The sequence below is a fragment of the Trachurus japonicus genome, chromosome 18, assembly GCF_045865225.1.
Source record: "Trachurus japonicus isolate A0001 chromosome 18, Traja_1.0".
Taxonomy (NCBI): domain Eukaryota; kingdom Metazoa; phylum Chordata; class Actinopteri; order Carangiformes; family Carangidae; genus Trachurus; species Trachurus japonicus.
The window spans coordinates 29,098,744-29,108,349 of NC_140924.1; the positions used below are offsets into that span (position 1 = coordinate 29,098,744).

The 9,606-nt window shown below is 45.1% G+C and overlaps 1 protein-coding gene across 3 annotated transcripts in view; it reads left to right on the top strand.

Moving 5' to 3' along the window:
- slc8a4b (solute carrier family 8 member 4b) overlaps window positions 1-9,166 on the top strand; it is a 115,569-nt gene extending 106,403 nt beyond the window's left edge. Inside the window, exons 18-19 of one of the 3 annotated variants that reach the window (XM_085759414.1) lie at window positions 152-424; window positions 5,641-9,166. In XM_085759414.1, the coding sequence (XP_085615540.1) occupies window positions 152-424; window positions 5,641-6,020 (653 nt within the window). In that variant the 3' untranslated portion in view covers window positions 6,021-9,166. The remainder of the gene's footprint in view (window positions 1-151; window positions 425-5,640) is intronic. The other 2 variants (XM_085759411.1, XM_085759413.1) reach the window with 2 other exon arrangements.
- Window positions 9,167-9,606: the final 440 nt, after the last annotated feature.

Genomic DNA, 9,606 nt, shown 5'->3' on the forward strand with positions numbered 1-9,606 from the left:
AAATGTTTCCTCTGTCAGATTCATCAGTTTCACTCCACTTGCCTCCCTCTTTTTTTTGTCCACTCCCCCGTCTCTTCCTCCTTCTATCAATTGTCTTTTTTTTTCTTCCTTACTATTTTCCACACCTTCAATTTCCTGACACACCTGAAAGGAGATGACGACGAGGAGGAGAGCGGCGAGGAGCGGCTGCCGTCCTGCTTCGACTACATCATGCACTTCCTCACCGTCTTCTGGAAGGTTCTGTTCGCCTTCGTCCCGCCCACGGAGTACTGGAACGGCTGGGCCTGCTTCATCGTATCCATATCGCTCATCGGCGTCCTGACGGCGGTCACCGGCGACCTGGCATCGCACTTCGGCTGCACGATAGGACTAAAGGACTCGGTGACCGCTGTGGTGTTCGTGGCGCTGGGGACCTCAGTGCCAGGTTGGTGATTAGATTAGTGTTTATTTACAGTAAGGCCAAAATCAGACTGAAACCACGGGGGATGTACATTTTTATCATCACTGGTTATTTGCTATTGTATGTGTGTCTCCATCTGTTCCTGTACGCTACACTGGCCTACTGTAATTAGAATCACAGGATGATGCATGTGATGCTGAGGGCACCAGACTTCCTGTCCTGTGTAACCACAACCGCACCCACGAACGACAGAACGTGTGAGAGCAGGAGAGATGACTCGACATGCTCTGAAATAACATGAACAAATAGTGACATTTAACTTTCAACTGTCCGAGCAGAAGCTATTTAACCTGGCTTCCCCTGTCCTAGAGCATCAAAGAGAGGAAGAGGAACGTTCCTCTGCTCTCCTGTCGTTACCTTAATTAAAACCCAGCACTGAGTCCCATGGCAATAATGCCCCTCGCCCAGATAAGGCTCAGTCATGCTGAAAACCAGGTCATGGAAACAGCAAGGTTTCCTGGTGTGGGATCATTCAAGTTAAAGGGATACGCCAACATTTTTTTTTCGTGTCTTGCCTCACTCCTGAGTCCACGACCAGCAGATAGACACCATCCTTTCGACTGTGTGTGCAGTAACAAGGGAGATAAAACCGTATCGCCCGAAATTAGCTTAGCTCAAACGCTGGAAGTGTATAGGTAGTGTTAGCCTGCCTCCTACCCGATCCGAAATCAGCAGTCAGAAGCTGATTTCATTTTAGCTCTAAACTCTGTAAATATATCATTTTATCGACATTCCAAACATTTTTAGGCGAGAAAGTAGCCGTTTAGATCAGCAGTGTGTTGTTAATTTGTCTAAATACCAGCTGTTTACAATTTTGTTCTGACGAATTCGGCGCTACTCAAGCTAGCCGTTGTGACCAACGCACTTCCGATTACTTTCACAAAATAAAACACCTGTTGCCCTTTACATACAGAAAACCATGACAATAGAATTTGTGCTTTTACTTTGAAATAGGAAGCTAACCTACCCTCGATGTAGCTAGCTTGAACCAAAATAAACTGTCTCTGCTTGAACCCTCCGTTTTGACCGATCTCGTCCCGTTACCGGCGTTTGACCGCTCAAGATGCCTTACCGGAGAGTTTTGTCAGCTCTGAGACGAAGATCGGCCCGCCGGTTTCCGTTTAGAGTTGCTGAAGAGTTTCTCTGATGACTTTGGGTGGAGGCAGGCTAACACTACCTATGCACTTTCAGCATTTGAGCTAAGCTAATTACGGGCGATACGGGCTCTCCCTCTTTACGGCACGCACAGTCGAAAGGATGGTGTCTATCTGCTTGTCATGAACTCAGGAGTGAGGCAAGACACAAAAAAAAAATGTTGGCGTATCTCTTTAAATGCTGTAGAGGGGCAGATGTCTAAGCTCTGAAAACCAGGGGGAAAAAATCATCAGATTTCAACGCTGGCCAATCACGTACCCCAATCACCAGGCAAGTTAAAGGAACGTCTGCACCACCTGCTCTCAAACATGAGTCTCCATAAATTTGCCCAAAAAATGAGATTGGGAAATGATGCAGTATACAGCCACAGTATTGCATTTCTTGTTTCTATTTCCACACATAATAAGTAAACAGTACAAGAAAGATGCACATTTTCCTCGATTCCTCGATGTGGCAGAAAAGTGAGTAAACAAATGACGGGGGGACCGCTCCTCTCTCCTCCGTCTTCATCTCGGTAGCAGCTGCCCTCAGGAAGCAGGCATGAAATCAGAACTGACCCCAGCTCCATCACAGCCTTCTGCCTCCGGGCCCGAGCCGCTCCCCCGCTCGCAGCGGACGCTCCGGCCCAGAGCTCTAATTCAATTCACTTCCCCTTTCCTTTCGTCAGCCATTTTATTGTTGCCTGTCCCTCCGCATGATTTATAGAAATCGCTCCTTTGCTCCCCTTTCAGGCGATAACTCTGATGCAGTGCGGCGAGGTCTCCGCTCTCTCGTTTGAATCAATTCTCTCAACAGCCATATTATGTTGCGTGTTGGAATTGGAGGCTGTAAATTTGGATTGGATATCCATTATCAGTGCATGTGTCCTGTCCTGTCGCAGGCCGTCTTGACGTTAATGTGGCTTTTCTGAATCTCCTTCACTCTGATTTGTTTTGTCTCTTTCACACCTACCCCTCTCTGTCTCTCTTTCTCTATGTCCTTCTCTCACCCTCTCATATTCCACCTCACTTATCTGTTACGCTTGCTCTTGTGCCCCGTCCCGGTCAATTTATTATTCTGACTAGGTGCTACCTTACTCCTCGCTCTCTCTCCTCCGTCCTCTTATTGGATGTTGTGTTTTCACTATTGTGTCATCCATCATACCCAGGTGTGTGTGTGGGAGAAGATGTGTGCTTGCGGTGCTGAAGTGACGCAAGTTTATGTGCAATAAGTCCAGCAGGTCATTATAACTTCCACAGGGAGTGTGTGTGTGCTCCCTTGTGTGTGTATGTGTGTGTGTGCATGTGTGTATGATATCCCCTTCAAAGTTGTTAGGAACATTTATCTTGTCTCTGGTCTCCTCCTCTCTCTCTCTCTCTCTCTCAGCCCTCCTCCAGATTTATAAAAGCATTCTACAATATTACATCAGAGACGCTGGAGGATTGTCGGGCCAATTTACAGCAGATTTGCAGATTCAGGCAATTAGAGGCAGATGTGGATCAGATGCTCAGTTTGAACGTGGGGAACTAATAAATGTTTTTGGCTGTTCATTCGTAACCACCTGAGCCATTTGAACAGTGTTAGCGTTGTTTCAATATGTGAAGTCCTGCACTGATCACAGACTGAAGTCACTGCTACGACACAGAACTTGGCTCTTTGATTAGTGACACGTTCAGTGGTTTAAAGACTCAGTTCAACCACTTTTCAAAAAGACCTATTTTCTCAGCAGTCTTTGTGTTTTTCACACACAGAAACTGCTGATTTAAGTTTTTTCTGGGATCTGAGCTCAGTTTCATGTGTTATTTCTCTAATATTTACCTCATTGATGTGTAATTGTTTCATGTCTGTGGTGTGAGAGTCTGTGTGTGTTCTGCTGTCATTTCCAGTCCAGTTTCTCTCCCCGTTCTTTCTATATGCGTCTGTATGTCTGTATGTGTGTGTGTGTGTGTGTGTGTGTGTGTGTGTGTGTGTGTGGGCCCCTCCCTCCTCACCAGCAGCAGCAGGAGAGGCGAGACAGGTTGATAACTCGTTAAGCTAAGTGCAATAAAAATCTTTCCAACAAGTGTTATAAATCTCTCTAAAACCTAAGATGGACAGCCCCTGACTTCCAGACGTTGGAAAAGTCAGGCTGTTTTTTAAATGGAGACGGTGACATCAGACAGCCGAGCACACAGAAACACACTGCTGTCATAAATACAATACCCAGGAGAAGACAGGACCTTTGCGGTCAGTGTTGTTAGCTGTTGATGGGCAGTAAATACATAAAATCCGTAGCTCGCAGCTCTGATCCACCGTTCTAAAAATAGCTTGCACTGACAATTAAAGGTAACGAACCTACTCCTAAAAGTATAGGGATTATGGCAATGGTCCAATTTGCCAAAATGTTGAACTATCCCTTTAACAGTTTCTTGACTAGGAGAGAAGAACTGGTAAACTGGGCCGGTGTTAAGTGTATGATGCTGTGTGTTTCTAAATTCTAAATTTAACAGTGTGTACTGTACAGTACATCTTTCATGACTCAATCAAACCCACAATCTCATGTGTCAACACATCCAAACTTTTCATTTCTTTTTATGTGGTCAGGATTACAATTCACCTCTCTTCTGAAAGAATAAGAATTGGAGGATATTTTCATGTTGGGATATGAATTTCAACTAATCTCGCTGACATTCAAATGAGAATCGAGACTCGTCTCACCAGCCGTGGCTAAAAATAGAAATAAGCCAAGACAGGCGCACAATAACTGGCAGCTGTTTCCCTGGTGTTCCCTGCCAACCCAGTTGTAGCGTCTCTGCCTTCTTTATCCAATTCCTCCTCAAATGTTCAGCACTAAACAGCTTCACTCATGTACACCTACAGCGTTTACAGCATTTCTCACATCTGCTCCAGCGAAGGCTGATGCCAGCATACGACTAAAGAGTCCAGGCAGAGCCACAGCCTGAATCCTCCTGAAAATAATCCAAGTTATATTTATATGTCTCAGAATATGGACCCAGAATAACATATGACCACAAAGGAAAATGATGTCGTAAAGACACATGTGATTTCACAGGATTATCTATAATTGTGCTACTGTACAGGAAGCTGTTTAAAAAAGGCAACCTGGTCCTTTAAATATGGACTGAAATGTGTTCTGTCTTTCACAGCAACGCTTTCAGCTCCCTCAGCATTTCTCCTTGTTTTGCAGCAGTTCATCTCTCTGTCTCTAACATACATGAAATAAATTATTTCCATAAACACTCACATCTTTGACACAACTAGTTCATATGGCTTCCTATGATACCCAGTGCCTTGATCTTCCATGACCTCTTTGCATCTTTTCATACACATACACCACAGAGAGTGTGTGTGTGTGTGTGTGTGTGTGTGTGTGTGTGTGTGTGTGTGTGTGTGTGTCTATGAGAATACTGAGTGGGGGGTTGTGTACTGTATGTTACCTTGAGGTAATTCCTCAGTGGCTGTGGAAAAGACATTCTCCACAACATCAAACGTTACTCATATGAGGCTCATTTGCATTATGTTGCCGTATTTCATATATTTTCATTTTTCCTGCCTTGTTTATGCTGCAGATTTGATTAGCAGTTTGAAATATGCTTATTATTGTTGTGTCATTTTTCAAACATGCTAAAAGATTGAAGATAAATCACAAAAACAAGCTTATTTATACAGATGAGGACAAAAACAGCAGGATGTTTGTTTACAGTATAGAATTAATAATGAAGCTTTAAGATTAATTCAGTGTTTTCAACCTTGGGGTCGGGACCCCACATGGGGTCGCCCGGAATTCAAATGGGGTCACCAAAAATGTCTAGTAAAAAAAATTACTGATTAAAACATATTTTTTAACTTATTATTATTTAAATTATGATTAAAAACACCACACACAATCTTAAACAACTGTATTCTATACTTTCACTTTCTCGAATATATAAATTGAGTTCAAATAAAATGCATGATCACAGTCAGGTGATCACGGGGTCGCCAGAAATTTGGCAAAGAAAGTTGGGAACCACCGGATTAATGACTGATTTCCTTTTTCCATCCAGACACGTTCGCCAGCAAAGTGGCCGCCATCCAGGACCAGTACGCCGACGCCTCCATCGGCAACGTCACGGGCTCCAACGCCGTCAACGTCTTCCTGGGCATCGGCGTGGCGTGGACCATCGCGGCCGTGGCGTGGCGCGCGGAGGGCAAGACGTTCAAGGTGGACCCGGGGAACCTGGCCTTCTCCGTCACCCTCTTCACCATCCTGGCCGTGGTGTGCGTGCTCACGCTGCTGTACCGGCGGCGCGCCACGGTGGCCGGCGGTGAGCTGGGCGGCCCGCGGACTTGCAAAATAATCACGTCACTGATGTTCGTCTCGCTGTGGCTGATTTACATCCTCCTGGCTTCACTGGAGGCATACTGCCATTTAAATTTTTTTTAAATGGAGAGGAGAGGGGAGGGTGAGAGACCCACTGCCAATATGAGAGAGAGAGAGAGGAGGGAGAGGGAGAAGGAGGGAGAGAAGGAGGAAGAGGGATGAGGAAGTATATGAAGTTGAGTTGGACTGATTGGGGCCAATTCTGATATTTTTTATGAATCAGCTGATCTTCAATTGTCTTTTTTTGTAGAGTCCAGAATTTGGGTTTTTCTGTTTCTGTTTATCGTGGGGTTTCTTTTCCTGAAAAGAGTTTTAAGCATCAAGAGACACTAAAATTCTCCACTGATGTCCGTGTCCCTCTGAATGAAGAATTAACTTAAAACATTAATGATAAAAATTGCAGTGCGGGTTTTAAAGAGCACTTTTGTGTAGTTGTTCATCTCCAGTGGACGACTCTGTTGAATAGTTAATAACAGGCTGATATTGTTCCAGTATACTGCCGAGCCAGCAGGAGGAGGGAGAGTGTAGGTGAGGAGGAAGATGAGAAGAAGCTGGAGGCAGCGAAGGTAAAGAAGAGTCTGTAGAACATTGATAGAGAGAGTAGATGATAGAGAAGAAGACAAGGGGGACGTGTAGAAGAAGAATAGATGGACCCCCTCCTCACTTTCTCTTGTGTCTTCTGTCAAAACTGTATCTCGTCACCATGGGAACAGTGGATCCTCCCATCACACCTGTTGAACTCCATCCACTACTAACAGTGACTTATGACTTTTTCACCTCTCCTCTGCCAACTGTACACACACACACACAACTGACAACTTTTATTTCTTTATTCCTTCTCTTCTTGAATACACTGTGCAGAATAGTCTATACACACACACACACACACAGACACACTCCCCTACAGACACACCCCTCTGCCCCTCCCTCTTGCCTTACTCTTACCTCCCCCCGTAGGAACTGTCTTAAAGTCGTGACAATGAAACGCTGTATGAAAACGCTCTTCAAGTCGTGATGATGAAACGCTGTAGTCACCGCCCACCAACCCTCTTTCTAAACGAGCCAATCACACGCCCCCGTCTCCTTTAAATGCCAAACCACAGCCTCATTCATCCTATGAAGGAAACCTTATACCCTGGCCCCACCCTTTTTTCTTTTCTTTTTTTTTTTCTAAACTTTTCAATGGCGTCACGTGTTGATGTTGTTACCGTGCAATTGTAAAAGAAAAAAAAAGAAAAAACAGAACAAAAACAAAAAAGACACACGTAGAGTAAGATGAGATGAAAAGATGTTGCATCGACACCTGGAGGAAACGGAGTCTGGAGGAGTGATGAGTGAGCGGTGACAGCTGTTAATGTCACAGTGAAGGAGCATTGTGCACTACACATTGTGAGCTACACTATTTATCATTCAACTACAGGGAAATGTGAAGACGCTGAGCAAAGCAGGAAATGACATAAGGCCAATAACGGAGACACAGGAAGGATGGATCAGGAAGACAACAACCGTAGGCCGTGACGGTGTCGATGATGACAAATCAAACTATGACCACACCCAGTGTTTCTATTTGTACATGATATTATAAGAGACATTTATTGATGTGTGTGCAAGAACACTGTTTCTTTTATTTATGTTAAGTTTGCGAGGAAAAAAACCCTCCGAAGGACGACGGGGAAAGATCCACACGCCCTCTATTTCTCTGTTTAAGGAACTCCATCGCAACGCCTGAGATGAGTGGAGGACAGGAGGAGGAGGAGTGGAGCGCTCTGAGGGGAACATACAGTACGGCAGCTCTGAAATATCACATGACTGTTCTGCAGCAGTTGCAAAGTCGGGACGTTTCTTTGTACAAAAAGAAAAAGAAAAACACCAGTCTCTGTTATCCAAAGATTTGATAGAAGAACACTGTCACGAATCATTTCACAGGTAGAGAGCCATTCATTCTCTCACACTCCAGGCGTTAGACACGTCCCGCAGGCTGGAGTTCAAAAAACAGGCAAATCTCTATTCATAAAGTTGGACACACTACGGCTCCATGTGCTCGACCATCGGTGTTTTGATGGGTGTGAGTCTGTATCAGATTTATTTTGTTATTTGTGAAAGATTTATTGACTCTGGCATGGTGTGTGTGTGTTTGTGTGAAAGTGAAAATAAGATATCAAACTAGTTTAAATAGATAATATGATGCCACATATGACTGTCTGTTAAAGCCCAGATTTATATTATGTTTGTGTTAATACCCGCGCGCTGCCCACGGGTTAGACTGAGGCTGGACAGCAGGGATGACATATGGCTTGTCAGTGCAGATTATTATGAAATGCATTGTTAACAGGGAAAACCTCTGCAGGAAGCGAAGGCCTTTCTTCTCAGCTGCCCACGATGCCGACTGAGAGCTTCAAGGTAAATCCTCCTCCGACAAAACAATAACTGAGATTTCACTTCCACTGCAGCTCAAAGGAGAAAAAAAACAGTCATTTACCTGTCCACCCCCCCTCTCCTGCCCGTCTGCATTAACCTTAACCCCTCCCTCAGATGTGACATTTTAAATGCCACACCAGTTCCTCGCACTTTCTGCTCTCACAGCTTATTAACCAGAGGAGAAAGTGAAATGATTCCAAACTTTCTCTGAAAAAATCAGTGAATGCTTCTCTGATTTGCTGTTTTTCAGCGAGGCTCCGTCCAGCTCTGCTAGATAGAAGGAGTTTGGCCTCCTGCCATGATGCTCTTGCCCCGTTTCAAAGGAATATCTCTTGGCTGCGAATATTTAACAATGCTGTCTAGAAATTAGACACGATGGCACGCCCTGAGTGTCCACCTCAGAGAGGAGGGAGTGGCCTGGAGCTCAGCAGCAGGTTGGACACCTGTAGGACCAAAGCAATAATATTAAAGATACTGAGGTTGTGTTGAAGCCACTGCAACACAACAACACAACTGTGCTCAGAAACCTTTGGCCAGACTCCAAAAAGAAAGTCAGCCTCCATTTATTTACATTTAGGCAGATTATCCCAGATCAGCTATCAGCAGCTCATAGATGTAACGTACCCATGGATGCACACAGATATCACTGTGTTACTTCAGTACTGAAGAACAGGGCCGTTGCTAGGAATTCTGGACCCCCTGAAAGAATACTAAAGTGGGCCCCTGACTTTTCCACTTTTTTTCTTAGACTACGTATGTATTATCACGTTTTATTAACTTTGTTTTGATGCTAATTTACTATGAGTATTAGTCAGGGTCTGATCCGGAAAAAGGTGGCTTGCACCCTCCAGGTCGGGGGAGAGTTCCTGCCTCAGGTGGAGGAGTTTAAGTATCTCGGGGTCTTGTTCACGAGTGAGGGGAGAATGGAGTGCGAGATTGACAGGCGGATCGGTGCGGCAGCCGCAGTAATGCGGTCATTGTATCGGTCCGTCGTGGTGAAGAAGGAGCTGAGCCGAAAGGCAAAGCTCTCGATTTACCGGTCGATCTACGTTCCCACCCTCACCTATGGTCATGAACTCTGGGTCATGACCGAAAGAACGGGATCCCGGATACAAGCGGCCGAAATGAGTTTCCTCCGCAGGGTGGCGGGGCGCTCCCTTAGACATAGGGTGAGGAGCTCTGTCACCCGGGAGGAGCTCGGAGTAGAGCCGCTGCTCCTCCACATCGAGAG